At 42.6% G+C, this 23387-nt stretch overlaps 1 protein-coding gene across 2 annotated transcripts in view; it reads right to left on the minus strand.

Moving 5' to 3' along the window:
* LOC143775827 (uncharacterized) overlaps nucleotides 1-23387 on the minus strand; it is a 161980-nt gene that overhangs the window by 9648 nt on the left and 128945 nt on the right. For both annotated transcript variants that reach the window (XM_077264425.1, XM_077264424.1), the window contains 2 exons: nucleotides 22101-22213; nucleotides 207-355 (listed from right to left, as the gene is read on the minus strand). In XM_077264425.1, the coding sequence (XP_077120540.1) occupies nucleotides 207-355; nucleotides 22101-22213 (262 nt within the window). The remainder of the gene's footprint in view (nucleotides 1-206; nucleotides 356-22100; nucleotides 22214-23387) is intronic.

Below are 23387 nucleotides of genomic sequence, written 5' to 3' on the forward strand. Positions count from 1 at the left end.
ACATATTACTGGCGTGGTTGATGCTTCAGAGTCCTGCAATTCAGTTTGCCCATCAGTCATGCTGAAAGCAGAGCTGGTGAGGTTAGGGTGTTCATCATCTGAATGCAAACACGTGATCTAATTCACTGACAGCATTCACATATCTTTAAAATTGTGATTAATTTAAACAGCATAGATATATATAAAAAAAAAATTGCACTACTTACCTGAGACACTGTTGCACCTTTAAGAATGGGGCTAATATGTTCAGTAGCTAGATCTGCACAAGCAGACATTAACAGTGTAGAACCAATCAGAATGACAACGGCTCGCCATCTGGACCAGTGGACCACAGGACTGTGCTGATGTCCAGGCACTGAAAAGCAAAGAAAGAAAGTTCAAATAGTAGTGTCAGACTTAATGCCCCCATATACATTTGACTAATGTGAGCTGAACCCACACATAGATGCGTTCAGCTGATGGTCGATTGAGTCAGTACAGATGTCGATCGCACGTGTACAATTTTGGACTGCCAATAGAGGAGTTCTGGGAGAACAATGCAAACAGGTAAGTCAGTGGTTTTCTCATACTAAACAGGTGTGCCCAGCCGAGCGAGCACCCCTGCATATGGGAGAGATGGCTGTTGGCTGATGCATAGTTTGGCTGACAGTCATCTAATGTATATGGCCGGCTTTACACTATAACTAAGTAAACAGATCATTTCAGAGACATATATGACCATGCTCTCAATTCCAAAACATTTCAACTTCATTACCGCTATACAAAATATATGGTACTTCTAAAAAAAATAATAGTACTTAGAGCATAAATTCACCCATTAATGAGAGCCCAACAGCTGAGACAAGGCATCCCTTTCTTTGATGGGACCCTAGCTCAATATCATGCCTCTCCTCGGCTAAAAGCCTACAAACTCACAGGGAAGGTAGGGTCCAGTGCCAACTAAAACAGCCCTGATATATCAAATGCATAAAAATGGTGGTATCAAAATATTCACCAACTCCCTAAGTACATTCAAAGGTAGAATTTTCAAAAATCATTTGTGGGGGTTTTCTGTTCATGAACCTCATGGGCTCTGCAAATATGACAATCTATTCCAAATGGAACAAAATTTGTGTCACAAAGCTCAAAAATAGTGCTCCTTCCCTTCCGAGCCTTGTAGTTTGTCCAAATCGAACTTTTTGGCTACATGTGGGGTATCACCGCAATCTGAAGAAAGTGGGTAACAAGCTGTGGGGTCCACTTGCTCATGTTATTTTTGTAAAACAAATATTTGGGGCTAAAGCAACATTTTTGTGAAGAAAAAAAAATATTTACATTTTTCAATAAGATGACCTAATGTTAAAAAATTCTGTGTGGAACCTGTTTGATCAAAAAGCTCATCACACCCACTGAAGGATTTCAACAGGGGGTATAGTTTTCAAAATGGAGTCATTTGTGGGGTTTCTGATGTTTAGGCCACCTTCGGTGCCTGGCAAATGCGACATGACTCCTGCTATCTATTTCAGCCAAATTTAATTTATATCCCTTGTAAAAGTGAAAAATTTTGCACTAAAGCAACAGTTTAGTTTCCACTTTTTTTAATATAAATTTTTATTGAAAATTTGCATTAACAACCATATAAATAAAACAACGATCTATTAGCATCAAGCTTGGCATATAGACATTATAATTGTTACAGTCACGGCTAAACATAAAACAAGGTTATAAATTGAGAATGTCTTCTTTCCAAAGTAACAAAGGTAATCTTAGCCATGTTACATAACCTGTATGAGATAGCCAAGTAAATTATCATTAATACAATAGGGAACAAGAAAACAAAAAGAAAAGGGGAAAGAGAAGGGGGGGGACCTCTACCAAATCGCCTGACAAATCCCAACCAGCGGTCTAGCCTGCAGCTCCTCCAAATAGTAAAATACCCTGCCCCAATCATGTCAAGAACAATCCTCTGGTAATTGAAGTGGACCTAAATTATTCTTCTGTTTTTCCATAAGGTACCATCTAGTGGAGGAGAAGGGAGTTATCTACTGCCTTTCATCAGTATTACAAAGTTTTCAAATAAACGGTCTCCTTTTTTTAAGAAATTTGCTCGCTTAATTGTAAGTGTGTCCCCTTGCTCTCAACTGAACGGTAATGATGTAATTGGGCTATCAAATCTGACAGCTGTGGGGTAGATGAATCGAGCTAATGCTTGAGAATCAGCTTTTTAGCCAAGATAAGTATAGTGTGTATTAGTATTGGGGGGCCTTTCTCTCCCTCTCTGCAATTCTTGCCATTCAGATTCTCCCAATAATGTAAGATCGCCATTGGCAGAGAAAGCGATGTCATATTGCTCCAAAGGTTGCCAAGCAATCCAGAAACTAGGTCCCAAAATGGGACTATTATCGCAGGACCATAGACCTTGCAACAAATCACAACTAGGTTGCTGACATCTAGGGCAAGCCGTAAGTCTGTCAGGTCTAGTATCTGGTTTATGAATGTTAAAAGCATAGATTGCTCCGTGCCTGATTTTAAATGTAGTTTCCCTCCAATTCTCATTAATTATGTGCTTCCGGAAAAGAGACCAACCTTTTCTAATCAAGGAGGGAGTTTCGATACTCTCCAGTTGTTTTCTCCAATACTTATAAAAAGTATCTGGATGAGGGTCTAATAAATGGGGTTTCATTATGGAGTAAATTGCGGATATAGAGGGGATCCCAGTAGGGTATTGAAGCAAATCGTCCAGCATATTATGGCTCGACTCAAACGTAACATCCTGCAGATCAAACATAACTGAGCATTTGATTTGCTCATACTGAAGGGAGTGGGAGAGCGGGAGATGATATTTCTCAAGTACTTCGAGACGTGCGAACCATCTAGCCTCCGACGGATGGAGAAGATGAGAAACATTAATAATCTCCTTTTGTCGCCAGGCAATATATAGTTTATTTTCCATCCCCTGAGGGAATTCAGGGTTTGCCCACAGAGGTAAATACTTGGAAAGCAGTGAGGAAAAAATATAGTCTCTCTTTAAGAATATCCAAGTTGAGATCGTACCTCCAAATAGGATTGATTGTCCTAAATGTTGGGGCAGGGAGGAAAGGCGCGCATGTAAAATGGGCGATAAATGTAGGGGGTGTGCAAAGTCCGCATCTAGTGAGGTGTCAGTATACGAATGTCTATTGTGCAGCCAATCAATAATATATCGCACATTACAAGCTAAATTGTAGTTCCTGACATATGGAAAGTTTATTCCTCAGTCATCGCTAGAAGCCATCAATTTCGAGATACTAACTCTAGGACGTTTATGGTTCCATATAAATTGATTGATTTGGTTATTTATAAAATTAATATCAGAATGTTTGAGCAAGGGAGGCAAAGTTTGGAGAGGATACATCAGCTTGGCCATACTGATCACCTTAACGAGATGAGCCATTCCCATATACGATATTGGAAGATTTTGCCACGCTTTCAATTGGTTCGATATTTTAGCTAGTGGGGGGGGGATAATTTAGGTCTTATAGTTTCCACTTTGTCTTAATATCTGTAGACACAAAAGAGCACAGTGAGGTCAAAAATACTCTGTTGTAAAAAAAAAAATCACAGTAATCAGCAAGTGCTAGTCAAAAGATGTAAAGAAAACAGGGTATTTAGTTGATACGTTTTTTTGCAAAAAAATGTATACTAAGCTGCTCCACCAAATCGTCAAGGTATACCCTTATAGAGCAGTCCTAACTAATGAATAGAATCCCTATCTGATGTATTTAAAACCTGATCATCTGTATAGTACCTGTATAAGCAGGGTTCAGAGAAGGACTATCCATGTGGACATGTAGGATGGAACAGCTTAAATGCAAATGACCCACAGAGGAGTGGTGGACTCCCCAGTCTTGTAGAAACAAGAGAACAATTATAGAACCATTACAACAGAGTATTTTTTACCTCACTGTGCTCTTTTGTGTCTTCAAGTTTTCTGGTGGTGTGAACAGGTTCCTACAGACTTGTTCAATGTGCAAGTGGCCCATGTGTTTCTGGTTCTATAATTGTTCTCTTGTTTCTACAAGACTGGGGAGTCCACCACTCCTCTGTGGGTCATTTGCATTTAAGCTGTTCCATCCTACATGTCCACATGGATAGTCCTTCTCTGAATCCTGCTTATACAGGTACTATACAGATGATCAGGTTTTAAATACATCAGATAGGGATTCTATACATTAGTTAGGACTGCTCTATAAGGGTATACCTTGACGATTTGGTGGAGCAGCTTAGTATACTTTTTTTGCAAAAAAACGTATCAACTAAATACCCTGTTTTCTTTACATCTTTTGACTAGCACTTGCTGATTACTGTGATTTTTTTTTTTTTTTACAACAGAGTATTTTTGACCTCACTGTGCTCTTTTGTGTCTTCAAGTTTTCTGGTGGTGTGAACAGGCTCCTACAGACTTGTTCAATGTGCAAGTGGCCCATGTGTTTCTGGGTCTTAATATCTGTGTAGCAACTGAATGGTTAACAATTTTCAAGAAAGCAGTTTTGAAGAATTTGAGGATGAGAGCGGTTTTTAAAATGCCATTTTTTTGGAGTTTAATATATAGGTCCCTCAAAGACCATTTAAATCTTACGAGGTCCCTAATGAAAAGTTTTGTAAATTTCTGGAAAAAAATGCAGCTAAAATGTTAACTCCTCAAATGTCATTTTATTTTGTTAGGATATTAGAAAAGTGATGCCAATGTAAAGTTGACATATGGGAAATGGTTCTAGAAAAAGTATTTCTCCAAGAAAATTATTTCAATTACACATGTTATGTTACACACCTTATTTCCTTTATGGGTATTGAAACAAAAAGTGAACATGATATAACCTCAAAAATGGGCCAGAGAAAAATGTTGGTACCTTTCAAAATTTGTGGGTAAGCCACTTTGTTTCAAGCATGTGATGCTTGTTAAAACTAACCTGTGGCAAGTAACAGGAACCTGGTATCCTGCAGGTTTACAGTTGTGCTCAAAAGTTTACATACCCTGGCAGAATTTTTGCTTTCTTGGCCTTTTTTTTAGAGTATATGAATGATATACCAGATTACTCACCGGTAATGCTCTTTTATAGAGCCCACGACAGCACCCACTAGAGAGGAAATCTGCCCCTAGGAACAGGAAACCTACAGAGAGATAAAAGGGGCGGCCCCCCCTCGCTCCTCAGTTGTTTTACAGAGAATAGGAGGAACCGCCGCCAGGTTTTAGTTAACAGGTTCAGACATATATACATACATGTATGTATGTATGTATGTATGTATGTATGTATGTATGTGTGTGTGTGTGTGTGTGTGTGTGTGTGTGTGTGTGTGTGTGTGTGTGTGTGTGTGTGTGTGTGTGTGTGTGTATATATATATATATATATATATATATATATGTGTGTGTGTGTGTGTGTGTGTGTGTGTGTGTGTGTGTGTGTGTGTGTGTGTGTGTGTGTGTGTGTGTGTGTGTGTGTGTGTGTGTGTGTGTGTGTGTGTGTGTGTGTGTGTGTGTGTGTATATATATATATATATATATATATATATATATATATATGTGTGTGTGTGTGTGTGTGTGTGTGTGTGTGTGTGTGTGTGTGTGTGTGTGTGTGTGTGTGTGTGTGTGTGTGTGTGTATATATATATATATATATATATATATATATATATATATATATATGTGTGTGTGTGTGTGTGTGTGTGTGTGTGTGTGTGTGTGTGTGTGTATATATATATATGTGTGTGTGTGTGTGTGTGTGTGTGTGTGTGTGTGTGTGTGTGTGTGTGTGTGTGTGTGTGTGTGTGTGTGTGTGTGTGTGTGTGTGTATGTATGTATGTGTGTGTGTGTATGTATGTATGTATGTATGTATGTATGTATGTATATATATATATATATATATATATATATATATATATATATATATATATATATATATATATATAACTTTATTATTTACATCTCCCTACCAAGGCACCACGTGCAACTAAATAAAAGAAAAGGGAGGGATGTGAATGGGTGCTGTCGTGGGCTCTATAAAAGAGCATTACCGGTGAGTAATCCGGTATTTTCTATTCGCCACGACCGCACCCACTAGAGAGATTTACAGAGACTATATATTGGGTGGGTTAACTGAATCAAGAACCGAAACCCCAAAGGTTAGATCAGAAGCAGCAGATAGGTCTAATCTATAGTGCCTATAGAAGGTATTTGGCGAAGACCAAGTTGCAGCCTTACATATAAGGTCTATCGGCACGTTCGCCCTTTCTGCCCAGGAGGTCGACACGGCTCTTGTGGAGTGTGCTCCCACATACATTGGAGGATCTCTTCCTCTAGCTTTATGCGCCAGGATTATGGCATCTCTAATCCAGCGTGATAGTGTGTTCTTTGTGACTCTGGAACCCTTGGTTTTACCCTGGAAAGACAGAAAGAGCCCTACTCTTCCTCCAGTCCCTAGTTCTCTCTAAATAGGCTAGAACAGCTCTTTTAACATCTAGGGTATGAAGTCTAACTTCTTCTGGAGTCGAGTGGTCTTCATAAAAGGTAGGTAACAAGATCTCCTGGGATCTATGAAAACTAGTGGCTACCTTAGGGAGATAACAAGGGTCCGTCTTCAAAATTATTCTATCAGATGTCACAGATAGAAAAGGAGGATCAATTGATAAGGCATGTAGATCACTCACTCTTCTAGCAGATACCAACGCTACCAATAATATCGTTTTTAACGAGATGTTCTTTAATGAGGCCGCATGAAGAGGCTCAAACGGGCTCTGCGTCAAGGCATCTAGGACCAAAGTTAGATCCCACTGAGGCACCTGTGGTATATCTATTGGTTTTGATCGCTCACATGCCGATATAAAACGAGATATCCATCTATCGCCTGCCACATCATAACTAAAGAGGGCTCCTAGAGCTGAAACCTGGACTCTCAGAGTATTTACAGAAAGCCCCAATTCAAGCCCTTTTTGCAAGAACTCCAATATTGAAAATATAGGCACCTCAGAAGAAAGTGGTGTTGTATGAAATTCAAGAAATTTCCTCCAGACTGACATAGATCTGGGTAGTAGAAGTCTACCTACTCTATAAGTCCACTAGAGAAACCTCTTAGAGTTAATAACTGCCTCTCAAATTCCATACAGTCAAATTCATGCCCTTTACCCGAGGATGGAAAAACGATCCCTGAGACAGTAGGTCCCTGGTCTGGGGCAGAATCCAAGGGTCTGTAGTTGACATTGCCCTTAGCCATGAGAACCATGGCCTTTTGGGCCAAAATGGGGCTACCAACAGAACTCTTGCCCCTTCCTCCCTTATTTTTCTTATTACTATTGGCAATAGATTCCATGGAGGGAATGCATAAGCCAGGTCGAATGTCCATGGCACCTGAAGGGCATCTAATATGTCCGGGTTGTCCAGTCTGCAAAGGGAAGCAAATATTTCGACCTGACGATTGGCCCTTGTTGCGAATAGGTCTATTTGAGGCATGCCCCACCAGTTTGTTATCAATTTGAAAATTCTTCTGTTGAGCACCCATTCCCCTTGATGAAGGGTATGACGGCTGAGGAAATCTGCACGAAAGTTGTCCATGCCTCTGATGTGCACTGCTGACAAGGACAATAGATGATTTTTGACTAACATCATGATGTCTGATGTGACTTCCATAAGATTGTCCGACCGTGTACCTCCCTGCCGATTCAGATAGGCCACCGCAGAAGTGTTGTCGGTGAAAACCCTTGTGTGAGAGCCTCGTAGCTGGGGAAGAAAGTGGAGTAGGGAATAATATATGGCTTTTAATTCTTTAACATTAGAGGATTTAGCCGATTCTGAACTGGACCAAAGACCCTGAACCACCTGATCTCCAAAATGTGCCCCCCAGCCTTCAGGACTAGCATCTGTGGTCACTACAGTATCAGGAGTGTTGACCCATAGTACCCCTTTTGATAGATTTTTCCAATTTAACCACCATGTAAGGGAGTGTACTACTTCTGATGTTAGAAAAACTGTGTGATCCAAACGTCCCCTACTTCTAATGTCCTCCTGCAATATAAATTTCTGGAGCTGCCTGGTATGCAATTGCGCCCATTTATCCGCAGGGATACATGATGTCAGTGAACCCAGCAACGACATGGCACTCCTCAGTGACATACTACGTTTTTTAATTGCTAAATCTACTTTGTCAACAATGGAAGCTTTCTTATCATCAGGCAACCAACATACTTGGTCAACTGAATCCAGAAGGAGTCCTAGAAATTTTTGACAAGTAACAGGTTGGAGTCTAGATTTTTCCCAGTTGACAATCCAGCCAAGCGTTTGTAAAGAAAACGCAACTTCCTCAAACCTTTGCTGACACTGCAGGGCATTTTTTCCCACAATTAGGAGATCATCCAGATATGGTATGACCAGTGTGTCCTTTAACCGCAGAAAGGACATTATCTCCAATAATAATTTAGTAAAAACCCTTGGAGCCATAGATAGGCCAAAGGGCATTGCTCTATATTGTAGATGACGAACCTGACCATCTATAAAAACTGCTACCCGAAGGAACTGCTGGTGTGACTGGTGTATAGGAAGATGGTAATAAGCATCTTTAAGATCCAGTACTACCATGTAACAGTTAGGGAACAAATTTTTTATGGCTGATCGTTTGGATTCCATTTTAAATGGCCTGGGTTTTATGAAGGTGTTCAGCTTCCTTAAATTAAATATGGTTCTAAAGGACCCGTCAGGTTTAGTAATCAGAAACAAGGGGGAGTAAAACCCCTTCCCTGTTTGAGATGACGGAACCTCTATTAAGACCCGTTTGGCCAAAAGGGACTTAATTTCAATTTCCAGTGCTTCCTGCTGTGGTCTGGATTTTAGGGAGGTGAGCAGGAAGGAATCCGGAGGTTTTCGGATAAAGTCTAGAGCGAGGCCTGAAGATATTAATTTTATGGCCCATGGATTTATGGTTATTTTCTTCCACTGATCAATAAATCCCAGAAGTCTACCGCCCACTGGTGGAATAGGGTTCCCGGAATTTTTCGGCTGGTCTGAAGGGGCGCCTGTTGAACAAATTGCCCTTCTGCCTGAACTCCTTGTTTCTCCATTGGTCTTTAAAGCCTCCCTTTCTGCCAAATGATGGCTTCCTGAATGCCCTTCTGTAAGAAGGAACAAAGGGATTAGGGAACCCCTTCTTTCTCTCACCCGCCTTAGTGAGTATCTCATCCAACACGGTTCCAAAGAGGTACTCACCCTGACAGGGTATGGAACACAATTTGGATCTAGACTGGGCATCCCCCTTCCAGTTTTTTAGCCATAATGCTCGCCGAGCAGTATTAGAGAGGCTAGCTGTCCTGGCCGCCAGGCGGAGAGAATCTACGGAGGCATCAGATATAAAAGCCGCCGCACCCTTAATCAAGGGAATGGACGCACGTAATTTCGCTCTAGAAACGCCACTTCTGATATTTTGGTCCAGCTGCTCTAACCAAACCAGCATAGACCTACTGGTACATGTGGCTGAGATCGCTGGCTTGAAAGCAGTGACACAGGCCTCCCATGATTTTTTAAGAAGTGCATCCGATTTTCTATCCATGGGATCGGATAAGGAACCTGCATCCTCCACAGGTAAAGAAGAACGGCGAGATGTAGATGCTACGGCCGCATCAACTTTCGGTATTTTAGCCCAGGAATTCAAATCCTCGTCATCCAAAGGGGTAGCGTCTCTTACAGGGTATTGGCACAAACCCCTTTTGTCCTTTACTCCATTCCTTCTTAACGAGGTCTTTTATGGCCTGGTTTACTGGAAATACATGGCCCTTTCGCTGAGAAAGACCCGCGAACATAAGTTCCTGTGGCGTTTGGGGTTCTTTTGATTCAGCCAACCCCATCGTACTTCTTACTGATTTAATCAAGTTGTTAACACCATCAGTAGGAAAACAGACATAGTCCTGTTCACCTGATGAATCAGACGATTGAGAGACATCTGAGTCCACCTCCCCACTCTCTGCTGACGTGTCAGCTTTAGGTGAGGACATTCTCCTACTTCTCCTTTCCATATTTACGGAGGGACCACCTCCTAACGACTGCAGCTCTTCACGAATTATAAGTCGTATCTCATTCATTTTAACAGACTCCTCCTGCCGCAAGGTGTTGTTTATACAGGCCTGACACAGCTTTTTAAGATAAGAGTCAGGCAGGGGCTCAGTACATATAGCACATTGTTTGTGCTTGGTTTTCCCCGTCCTTTTTGCCTAAAAACATAAGCAGAGGAAATACTATAAGCTTCCCTAAAGCTATATAACACTCACCCAGAAGCATATGTATATACCGGTTGCTGGGTTTGCCTGGCCTGGGGTGTGGAACGGGACGATTTCCTTCCTGATTTCACAGTGGAATCACTCTTTGAGTGCCCACTACTCTTATTTCTGGTCTCACCACTGGGTATTAGTGGGTCCTCCATAGGGCGCACAGAGACTTCCTCTTGGGACGACATGATAGCGCGCTGTCTGCCCTGCCCATGTGCAATTTATAGTGCAGGACCTTAAAACACACCCCCCCCTTTTTTTTTACCTGCTTAGTCGGTGCAGCGTCAGGGGGACAAAAACCGCCTAGAAGAATCCAATTTGGCGGTTCCCCCGGAAATAGAACGCTGACCTCAGAGGTGCAGGGGACTACATCCGGGATGCGGCTCTACCGCGCATGCGCTGGCGTCTCAGCCTGCCGGCTCTTCAAGCGCTACTTCCGCCCACGTCGCCGCCATACCTGAGGGACTGGGGAAACAGCCGATGACCGCTCCACATACTCCGGAGGGTATTGTTACCTGGCTCCGGGAACCTGCATCCTCCTAGGTATTCCGGTCAGCCCAGGCACACCGCACCACCGGTCATCCCCTACAACGATGTCCCAGCAGGGAGATCGTTGTTTAACTTCAGGCTCCGCAGACCACAGCAGATGAGAGGGGAACCAGCAGGAACCCCCGACTCTGTCCACTCGCTCTGGAGCCCCTGTTGCTCAGCAGAGACGCACAGGCGGCATCCAGGCGAGTTTTCCTCTTCTTAATTTCAGAGAATCTTCTCTGTGGGTTCCCCTTTAGGAACAGGAAACCAACTGAGGAGCGAGGGGGGGCCGCCCCTTTTATCCCTCTGTAGGTTTCCTGTTCCTAGGGGCGGATCCCCTCTCTCTAGTGGGTGCTGTCGTGGCGAATAGAAAAACTAGTGATAAGTGAGTGTGCTTGTTACTCGGGTTTTCTGAGCATGCTCGGGTGGTCTCTGAGTATTTATGGCGTGGCCAGAGATTAGGTTGGAGTCGCCGAAGCTGCATGATTTGCGGCTGCTTGACAGCCTGAATACATGTGGAGGTTGCCTGTTTGTTAGGGAATCCCCACATGTATTCAGGCTGTCAAGCAGCCGCAAATCATGCAGCTGCGGGCACTCAAACCTAATCTCCGAGCACGCGATAAATACCTCAGAGACCACCAGAGCATGCTTGAAAAACTCGAGTAACGAGCACACTCACTCAGCACTAATGATAATGCCAAATCAAACTATTGTGTTTTCTCTTTTGATATATAATGACGACAACCCGTAAACATCCAAATGACCGTGATCAAAGTTCACATATCCTGGTGATTTTGGCCTGAAAACACGCACAGAAGTTGAGACAAATGGGTTTGAATGGCTAACGAGTGAGTTTGTGGGATCCAGACATCTTTCATCCAGCTACTGACATTTCTGGATTGTGAGTCATGGGGAAAGCAAGAGAATTGTCACTGGATCTACGGGAAAGGGTAGTTGAATTGCATAAAATAGGAAAGGGATACAAAAAGATATCCAAGGAATTGATCATGCCAGTCAGCAGCATATAAACTGATTAACAAATGGAAAATCAGGGGCTCTATAAAAACAAAACGACTGTCAGGTAGACCAACAAAAGTTTTGTCCACAAATGCCAGAAAAATTGGTTGGGATCCAAATAAAAACCCACAAACATCAGCCGAAATACTTGACTGAGTGATGACACCAAAATTGAACTTTTTGGCCAACCATGTTACATTTGGAGAGAGGTCAAGAACTTTGATGAAAGGAACACCATTCCTGCTGTAAAGCACGGAGGTGGATCGCTGAGGTTTTGGGGATCTGTGAGCTACAAAAGGCACCGGACACTTGGTCAAAGTTGAAGGAAAGATGAATGCAGCACATTATCAGCAAATACTAGAGGAAATTTGCAATCATCAGCCCAGAAGCTGTGCATGGGACGTACTTGGACGTTCCAACATGACAACGATCCAAAACACAAGGCCATGTCAACCTGTCATTGGCTTCAGCAGAACAAAATGAAGGTTCTGGAATGGCCATCTCCGTCTCCTGACCTCTATCACTGAGCCACTCTGGGGAGATCTCAAGTGCGCAGTTTATGCTAGACAGCCCAGGAATGTACAGGTACTGAAGGCTTTTTGCTAAGAAGAGTGGGTAGCTTTTACTATCAGAGAAAATAAAGATCCTCATCCACCACTACCACAACAGACTTAAAGCGGTCATTGATGTTAGAGGGGGCAAAACATGGTATTAAATGGGGTATGTGAACTGTTGATCAGGGTCATTTGGATGTTTTGGGTTGTCAGGATTTAAAAAGAGAAAACAGTAGTTTGATGATATATGGCTTCAATCAACCATTAACCATGAGTGCAGAAAAAGTTTTGGTGTAATTCATATTCTCTGAAAAAGAGGCCAAGAAAGCAAAAATTCTGCCGGGGTATGTAAACTTTTGAAAACAACTGTAAATGCTTGCAAAGAAGTTATATTTTATCACAGATATAGTAAGCCTTATATCTGTATTCTGATGGTTGCATATTTTTATTGGTTTCTTTGTCATCGGTTTGAATGAATTGTAATTTCTATGGATCATGTGATGTACGTATGAGTTTTTATTGGTCACACCATTGGTCAAATCTCCTGTGGGTTGCACCATGTTTAGCTCTGAAAAAGGACGCCTGAAAGCATTTGAAGCATGTTGCCTTGTAGTTATCAACTTTTAAAGATCTACTAATAAATCTTTGGATTTTATGAAGATGGAATATTTTTCACTAGACTGTGGCCCGATTCGAATGCATCGGGTGTTCTAGAATATGCATGACCAGGACAGACAGACAGAGACAGACAGAAAGACAGACAGACGGAAAAACCCTTAGACAATTATATATATAGATGGAGCATAATGTGGCCATTATACAGTATGGAGGATCATGTGTAGCCATTATACAGTATGGAGCATCATGTGTGGCCATTATACTGTATTGAGCATCATGTGTGGCCATTATACAGTATGGAGCAACATGTGTGGCCATTATACAGTATTGAGCATCATGTGTGGTCATTATACTGTACACAGCATCATGTGGGGCCATTATACAGTATTGAGCATCATGTGGGGCCATTATAAAGTACTAGACTGTGGCCCGATTCGAATGCATCGGGTGTTCTAGAATATGCATGTCCCCGTAGTATATGGACAATGATGATTCCAGAATTTGCGGCAGACTGTGCCCGTCGCTGATTGGTCGAGGCAACCTTTATGACATCATCGTCGCCATGGCAACCATTATGACATCTACGTCGATACTGTGCCCGTCGCTGATTGGTCGAGGCCAATCAGAGACGCGGGATTTCCAGGACAGACAGACAGACGGAAAAACCCTTAGACAATTATATATATAGATTTGCAAGTACAATGTGTTGCCAATACGCAGAGCCTGCGTTAGGGGCAGACACCAGGCAGCTACCAAGGGCCTCAGCTCCTCCAGGGGCTAGTAGCGGCACATCACGAGGTCACTATGGGGCCTGTGAGTTAAAGGGGCCCGGCACCGACCCCCGAATTCAACTTGAAAGCAGTGATTGAAGAGAGCATCAGATGACGCTCCCTCTCCCATCATTCCCACTCTGCTTCTGATTCAGCAGGCGCGATGATGTCACTATATCGTGCGCCACGCTGTTCCAACAGTGGAGCTGATGAGATGCTCTGCAGAACCCAGAGCAGCGGGGGAACAGGGAGAGGCGAGTGTGATTGTTAATGTGTCTGCATTATACATGTGTGGGGGCTGCATTATATTCTGAGGGGCTGCAATTTACTCTGAGGGGACTACATTATATTCTAAGGTGGGCTGCATTATACTCTATTACTCTATCAAAGACCATGGGGAGTGAATTATACTATATGTACTATATGGGACCTGCATTATACTGCATCACAAATTATCTGTCCCCATCATGCTTCCTCAGCCGGTGTAAAGAAACTCTGGAACAACCGTTGAACGACTTCATTATTGTTATTGATTACGCTCATTTAACAACCTGAAATCAGCACATGTAAATACAACCGAAATGTTTGTGTGATGGTGCAATATGTTATTATTTGGGGCCCCACTTTAAACTTTTGCCCAGGGCCCCACTTTGTCTAAAACCGGTCCTGCCAAAACAAAAATTACAATTTAAGCCATATGAAAAGAGGGAAAGTTGATTCAATCTTTGCATTGCGTGTCTGTGTGCCACACAAAGCATGGAGAACAGAAAGAGAAGAGATCTGTGTGAGGACTTGAAAACCAAAATTGTTGAACAATATCAACAATCTCGAACTTACAAGTCCATCTCAAGAGAACGTTATGTTCCTTTATCCACTGTGCACAACATAAATCAAGAAGTTTACAACCCATGGAGCTGTAGCTAATCTGCCTGGACGTTGAAGGCAGAAAAAAATTGACACAAGGTTGTAATGCAGGATAGTCCGTATGGTGGATAAGCATCCCCCAATCAAGTGCCAAAGAAATTCAAGCTGTCCTGTAGGCTCAGAGTGCATCAGTGACAGCGCAATCTGTTAACATATGAATGAAATGAAACACTGACAGGAGACCCAGAAGTACGGTACCCCACTGCCAATAGACCTAAAAAACTTGGATTGCAGTTTGCCAAAATGTACGTGAGCAAGCCAAAAATCCTTCTTAGGGCTCAACCATATGTGTTAAAAAAAAAGTTCAGATTTCGGTCCAGAAAAGTAGGACTAGCGCCATGAAATATTCTTCAAAACACATAGGTCAGTCTATTCCAGTGCACCATATAAATGCACCATAGAAATGCACCATAGAAGTGTGGAGCTATGAATTAATCCAGAATTTAATAAGATGTATACAGACTGTACCCTGCCACCATCGCGTTCCCACCAGAATGTTTATTTATCTATTCTTCCTATGCAAGTCATTCAACTTTCCACGCTGATTTTTCCCTACCTCTGCTCCCTGTAACCAACTTGGTATGTTTTTCAACTAACCCCTGCTATACCCCCAATGTTATTTATGACCTCCTTGTTTAATCTGCCTTGATCATCCTGCATCTGGCTCACTCTTAATTATCTGACCAAGATGAGCACAGACCACTCCCCGGGCTCCACACCTGAATGCATTTTCAAGCAAATGTATTGCAAACAATACTTCTGCCCAGTGCACTGTAGAGGTGTGGAGCTATGAATTAATCCAGAATTGAACCAGAAGGGAACTTAAGGTAATTGAATAGTCACTGTAAACAATGTTTATGTTTGTTTTCACTCTCACGCCTATAATCCTTCACTTTCTACTAACCCCCCTAATTCCTATACCTAGTAATGAATTGGTAATCTCTCCCTCCATCCTCCCCATCTATCTCACCTCCTCCTCAACTGTTCCTCAACATACAATCCTCTGTCTCCAAACACAGTCAGCCCCCTCAGGCCCTTTACCTGCTCCCACCCATCACTTTCTCTGCTCCTCCTCACTGCCTGTGACATTTGTGCAAATCCTGATCCTCCTTACAACATCCCCACATTTATTTCTACCTCCCGTCCACAAATTTCTGTAACCTCTCTAACCTTATACTCATTCACCCAGCCCCACTTCCCCAGTCCATTAACAGGAGCTCTATGGAACGCTTGCTCTCTCTGCAACAAATTTTCCTATATCCGATATTAATGATCTTTTTATTACTAACAAACAATCCTTCCTTGCCATCAATGAAACCTGCTCACCCCCCTCTGACAGCCTCTCCTGCTGTACTTTCGTATGGTGGATTCCACCTTTCCCACAGACCCCCACACCAGCAGCAAGCATGGCGGAGGAGTTGGTTTTCTTCTGTCAGATAACGGTTTCTGCACCCAAATCCCACTGCCATACTCTTTTACCCTCCCTTCCTTTGAGGTGCACTCTTTGCCCATCTACTCCCCCTCCAACTGGTTGTCATTTACTGCCCCCCAGGCACAGTCACCACCTTCTTTGACCACTTCACTACCTGGCTACTTCATTTCCTCTCTGCAGACATCCCCTCTGTCACTAAACTTCACTTCCTCTTTTGGCCTCGCTCAATGGTCTTCCGCAACCACTCTCAAAGTTGGCCAAACACTTGGCCTCATCTTCACCCGCCTCTGCTCCCTATCTAACCTTTAACTCGCCGCATCCTATTTCTGACCACAACCTACTTACATTCTCTTCCCTCTCCTCGTCCACAAACCCCACTCCACACACTTGCACACCCTCACAGAAATTTTAAACATCTAAACATCTCGATCCACACTCACTTTCTGAATCCATCCTACCCCTTACAGATAAGTTTCCTACACAATGCGGACACTGCTGCCACTTTATATAACACCACAATCGCTGTAGCTCTAGAATTGGTCACCCCTCTCACACATGCCAAAGCTCGCAAAATCAACAGACCACCCTGGCACACCAGCCTGACCAAAGAACTGAGGCAGGCTTCTGGGATTGCTGAGCGGAGAAAAAATCCCACTACAAAAAGCACTTCATCGCATTCAAACAGTCCCTCACTACTTTCAAGGACACACTTGCTGCAGCAAAACAAACTTACTTCTGATCTCTCATATCCTCCCTGTCTCACAACCCTAAATAGCTATTTAACACTTTCAATTCTCACCTACGTCCCCCAGCACCTCCTCCCTCTCTGCTCATCTCCGCTGACGACTGCTTTATTCTTTAAGCAAAAGATTAATATCAGAGAAAGCTTTGATCTACAACCCCCAGAGCCCCTCCTAACTACGCAGCTTTCCTCCTCCAAAACCAACTTCTCCATCATTACAGTAGACTTTCCACCCTAATCTCAAGATTACATCTCACCACCTGTGCACTTGACACATCCCATCCTACTTCATCCCAAACCTAACCCATCTCTTCAACCCATCAACAACTCATGGTTTCTCCTCATGCTTTAAACATGCCTCAATCCACCCATCCTCAAAAAGCCCTCTCTTGACCCATCCCCTGTACCTAGCTATTGCCCCATATCACTTCTCCCCTATGCCTCAAAATTACTGGAATAATATGTCCATTTTGAACAGTCCTCCCATCTCTCTTCCCTCTTTGACCGCTTACAATCTGGCTTCCGACTGCATCACTCCACTGAAACTGCCCTAACTAAAGTCACAATGACCTACTAACCACCAAAGCTAAAGCGACACTACTGTCCTCCTCCTAGATTTGTCCTCTGCCTTTGACACAGTGGACTATTCCCTATTACTACAGACCCCCTCATCTCTTGGCATCACAGACTTGGCCCTATCTTGGATCTCGTCATACCTAACAGACCAAACATTCAGCATCTCTCACTCACACACCACCTCCTTACCTCACCCCCTATTTGTCAGAGTCCCCCCTGCTCTTCTCCATTTACACTTTCGGCCTGAGGCAGCTCAGAATCTCACGGCTTTTAGTATCACCTCTATGCTGATGACACAGATCTGACTCTGGGCCAGATATCACCTCCCTACTAACCAGAATCCCACAATATCTGTCCGCTACTTCATTCTTCTCCACTATATTTCTAAAACTTAATATGGACAAAAACAGAATTCATCATCTTTACCCCATCTCAATCAACCCCCCCAACGGACCTATCCATTAAAGTAAATGGCTGCTCACTCTCCCTAGTCCCACAAGCTCGCTGCCTTGGGGAAATCCTCAACTCTGATCTCTCCTTCAAACCACATATCTAAGCCCTTTACAATTCCTGCCGACTTCAGCTGAAAAATATTCCCAGGATCCATACATTCCTCAAACAAGAATCTGCAAAAACCCTAGTACATGCATTAATCCCCCACCTTGACTACTGAAACCTCCTGCTCTGTGGCCTCCCCACTAACACTTTTGCAAGCCTCCAATCTATTCTAAACTCTGCTGCCCTACTAATCCACTTGTCCCCCCTTGCTATTCCCAGGCCTACCCCTCTGTCAATCCCTGAACTGGCTCCCCATTACCTAGAGACTCCAGTTCAAAACCCTAACCATTACATACAAAGCCATCCACAACCTGTCTCCTCCATACATCTGTGACCTAGTCTACCAGTACTTACCTGCACGCAACCTCCGATCCTCACAGGAACTCCTTCTCTACTCCCCCATCTCATCTTCCCACAATCGCATACAAGATTTCTCCTGCGCATCCCCTATACTCTGGGACTCTCTACCATAACATATCATACTCTTGCCTACCATGGAAACCTTCAAAAAGGAACCTGAAGACCTACCTCATCCGACAAGCGCACAATCTGCAGTTACCACCAAACCGCTGCACCCTTACCTACTGTATCTTCACCCATCCCTTGTAGATTGTAAGCCCTCGTGGGCAGGGTCTTCTACCCTTCTGTACCAGTCATGACTTGTATTGTTTAAGATTAATTTACTTTCTTATTATATATACCCATGCTCACATGTAAAGCGCCATGGAATAAATTGCGCTATAATAAATGAAGAGCTGGCAATTCAGCAACCGCGTACAGTAAAATCACAGCAGGAGCCGACAGCATAGAATAGATTACATACAGTATATACACATAGGATAGATATATTGATGTCAGTGACATTCAATTAGTACAGTGCATGTGCAGCTTATTGTACATTATTAAAACAAATTTCTGAAAAAAAATGGAATGGGCTCCCATGTAATTTTCTTAACCAGCAAAGAGAGAGCAGGCAGCTGGGGACAGATGTTTATAGCCTAGGAAGGGGTTAATACCCATGGAGCTTCCCAGGTTATTAATATCAGCTCACAGCTGTATACTTAGCCTTTTCTGCCTATTAAAATGGGGGACCCCCCACCCAAAAATATTTTACATAGGGTCCCCCTATAATTAATAAAAAGCAGACATCTGTGGGCTGATATTAACAGCCTAGAAAGGGACCATGGATATTGCTCCCCTCCACCAGGATAAAAAAAAAAAAGCTCTTGGCCACCCCAGAAAAGGCACCTCTAAGATGAGACAATTCTGGCACTTAGCCTCGCTCTTCCAACTTGCCCTGATTCGGTGGAGTGGGGTGATAGTTGGGGGGCTTGAGGTCACCTTTGTATTATCAGGTGACATTAAGCCCAGAGGTTAGTAATGGAGAGGCGTCAATAAGACTCCCTCATTACTAATCCCATAGTCACATTGTATTAAAATATGTACACCCAGAATAAAGTCCTTTAACCCCCAGATATAGTTAATTAGCAACTAGACTGGTCCAAAAGAAAAACAATCCCTTTAATCAAAGGGGGTAACACTCCGTAAACATTGAGCACATACTGACCTCTAAACTAAAGGATAAAGAAGTGCTTGTAACATTAATATAAAATAATGTTTGCTTTATTACCGTAATTCAATACATGTAATACAAAATATCCACTGAAAGGTGCCTCCTTCCTAAAGAAAAACAGCGCTATTTCCACTCCCGTAGAAAGTAACTCCACAAGGACAGGGTCCTCTCCCCTCTGTACCAGTCTGGATGTCATCGTAAATTTGTGTACTGCAAATGATATCTATAACCCTGTATGTAACCCCTTTCTCATGTACAGCACCATGGAATTAATGGTGCTATATAAATAATAATAAATCTACTATATAATTGTCTAAGGGTCACTTCCGTCTGTCTGTCTGTCTGTGTCTTTCTTTCAGTCTGTGCCGGAAATTCCACGTTGATGATTGGTTGATTAATTGACCAATCAGCGACAGGCACAGTCCGGCCCAGAATTAGTCCCTCCCTACTCCCCAGCCGTCAGTGCCCGCTCCATACTCCCCTCCAGTCAGCGCTCACACAGGGTTAATGGCTGCGTTACACAGCGTTATGCCGCGGTGTAATGCAGTCCGTTAACGCTGCTATTAACCCTGTGTGACCAACTCTGCTGCCTCAATAGTAAAAAGATCTAATGATAAAAATAATAAAAAAAATAGTTATATACTCACCGTCCGTCGGCCCCCCGGATCCAGAACAGGCCTTTCCCGCTCCTCGCGATGCTCTGGTGACCACTCCATGCATTGCGATCTCGCAAGATGATGACGTAGCAGTATCGAGAGACCGCACGTCATCATCTCGCGAGACCACAATGCACTCTTGGGACCGGAGCGTCGCGAGGAGCATCGGTAAACACCTTGCCTGGATCCAGGGGAACGACGGAGGGTGAGTATAACACATTTTATTTTAATTTTTTTTTTTTTTTTTTAACAGGTATATGGTGCCCACACTGCTGTATACTACGTGGGCTGTGCTAGACGCTACGTGGGCTGTGCTAGACGCTACGTGGGCTGTGCTAGACGCTACGTGGGCTGTGCTAGACGCTACGTGGGCTGTGCTAGACGCTACGTGTGGCCAGCAATGAGTTTGGATCTAAATCCCATTGAACACCTGTGGGAGAAATCTTAAAAATGCTGTTGGGAGAAGGCACCCTTCAAAAGAAGTTTGCAAAAGAAGAGTGGTCCAAAATTCCAGTTGAGAGATGTAAGAAGCTGGTTGATCGTTAAATGAAGTGATTTCATACAGTTATTATTTATTTCAAGGGGTGTGGAACTAAATATTTAGTTGAGGGTGCCAACAATTTTGTCCAGGCCATTTTTGGGGTTGTGTGTAAATTTTTTGTCTCCAGGTTGCTTTTTTTTTTTCCCCCTTCATTTTTTTTGTGTGTATTGGAACACCACAAAAAAAAAAAAAAAACCGTGCATAACAAAACGCATAATTGCAATTTTCTGGTGAGAAATACTTTATTTCCTGGAACAATTTCAAGGATGCCAACACTTTTCATCATGACTTAATTATTTGTACAGCAATGACTAGCTTGTTTAGGGATATAAAACTTCAAAGTTTGAAAATTGCCTTCACGAAAAACCTGATATTTTCATAATCAAACATAAAACATAGCACGCTAAAAATGTATCACTAACAAATGTTTTCTGAAAAAAAAAGTCTCAATTACAGAGATCTGTTGAAGTGTTCCAGAGTTACCAACACAAAGTAAAATATCAGGTTTTAAAAAATTGAGCTTTATCATGAAGGTCAAAAATTGTGTCTCACTACGGGGTTAAGTACAATCGTTCACAACTTTTCAGTGTAACTGCAGCTTTACATCTTTTTTTGGCAATTAAATTATCAGTTGTACCTGTGATTCACTGCCAATTTGATTTAGCTGGAAAAGTTGATACTCAAATTTTAAAAGATCTAATCAGCAGCTCTTTTCTACTGCTGGTCCCAGAAGTCACGACTAAGGCTGGTTTCACACTTGCGATCGGAGCAGCTGCGGACTTCCTCTGTGAAGCCCCGCCCTCCGCCGCTAGCTCCGCCTACTTCTGCATGCCGCCTGCATGCGGCCTGTGTACCTATATTTAACATTAGGTACGCAGGTCGTGCCGCAGTATGCGGAGGCTGCCGCATGCATCGTTTGGACGCTGCGGCGACCAGCGTAGGACGCAGCCTGTAGCATTTTTTTTTTTTATCTGCAGCGTCCAAACGACGCATGCGGTAGCCTCCGCATACTGCGGCACGACCTGCGTACCTAATGTTAAATATAGGTACACAGGCCGCATGCAGGCGGCATGCAGAATTAGGCGGAGCTAGCGGCGGAGGGCTGGGCTTCACGGAGGAAGTCCGCAGCCCTCCGCAGCTGCTCTGATCGCAAGTGTGAAACCAGCCTTACTGGTCACTAGTTATGACATATGCTATGTCATTACTTATAATGGTAAAAATGTTTCTAAAGTATTAACTTTAACACACTTTCATATCGAATAACTCCTACGAGGTCAACATACAAGAACGATGTAACAATGTCATATATAAAACGTTTGGGGGTATAAACAAATTCTGTATGATCTTACCATGACAGTCACTGATGTGAATATCATAAATATGGGAATGTGTCTTCAGGGTGAAAAGGAGTCCTATGACATAGGCTGCAGGCAGAAGAATGGACACTGTGTATACCAAGGGCCTGAGCAAAAGAAGAAACACAGGTTTAGAAATTAAAGCAGTGGCAAAACTTAACATTACATAAAAATCATTCTAAAATTCGGTCTTGGCCACAAGTTCTGAGACTCATACAAGGTTTGGTTTTCACGAAGTTTGCTGCCTCAGTGTTTACTCCTTTTGGTTGGATGTTTCCATGGTTTCTTTACTACAACTATAAGCATTTCGTAAGTTTTTATACTTTTATTGATACATTTTATTCAAATACTCAATATTTACACTATTGTCTTAGATACGCTGACATGCTGGACATCAGCTTCCAGGCCAAATCCTGACTGAGGGCAACCCATCCTTGTCCAATTCTCAATGGGATTGAGATCTGGGGAGTTTCCTGGCAATCGACTTGAAATTTCAATGCTTTGTTGACTGTGCCACTTAATTATCAATTGTATCTTGTGACATGGTACATACTCCTCCATGCTGAATAAAGCATTGTTCATCAAATTGCTCATGGATATTTTGGGAGGAGTTGTATGTATATATATATGTATATATATATATATATATATATATATATATATATATATATATATATATATATATACACACACACACATACATACATACATATATATATATATATATATATATATATATATATATATATATATATATATATATATATACACATACATATACATATATACATATACACAAAAAAACACATACACAATTCTTTATTCATGGACGTGATAGCTGGCAAAATTGTTAGCGAGCCCACTCCCTTGGAAAAAAAAAAACGTCTCATACAAATGGTCTCAAGAAGTTTTGCTGTTGGCATGACAGAGGACTAGTGGTAGCACTCCACTTTTCTTCTCTGGGAAACGCGGGTATTACTTACCTGGTAATGTGTTTTTTTAGCAACCCATGACGGCACCACGAGAGCGGGGAGCCGCCCTTCAAGTACAGGAAACCTTAAAGATAAAAAGGGCGGCTCTTCTCTCTGCATCAGTTTTCCAGAGTATGAGGGGAACTCCGCCGATTAGTGTACACTCAAAATAATTTATCCAACTATATATTCAAATCAATACTATCCACACCAAGGGGAGTGTAACAATTAAAATTCACCGAACAAAAAAGGAGTGATTAAGAATAGAGGGAATATAAGGGTGCAGTCGTAGGTTACGACAAAACACATT

This window comes from Ranitomeya variabilis, chromosome 5, assembly GCF_051348905.1.
Source record: "Ranitomeya variabilis isolate aRanVar5 chromosome 5, aRanVar5.hap1, whole genome shotgun sequence".
In the NCBI taxonomy this organism is placed as follows: domain Eukaryota; kingdom Metazoa; phylum Chordata; class Amphibia; order Anura; family Dendrobatidae; genus Ranitomeya; species Ranitomeya variabilis.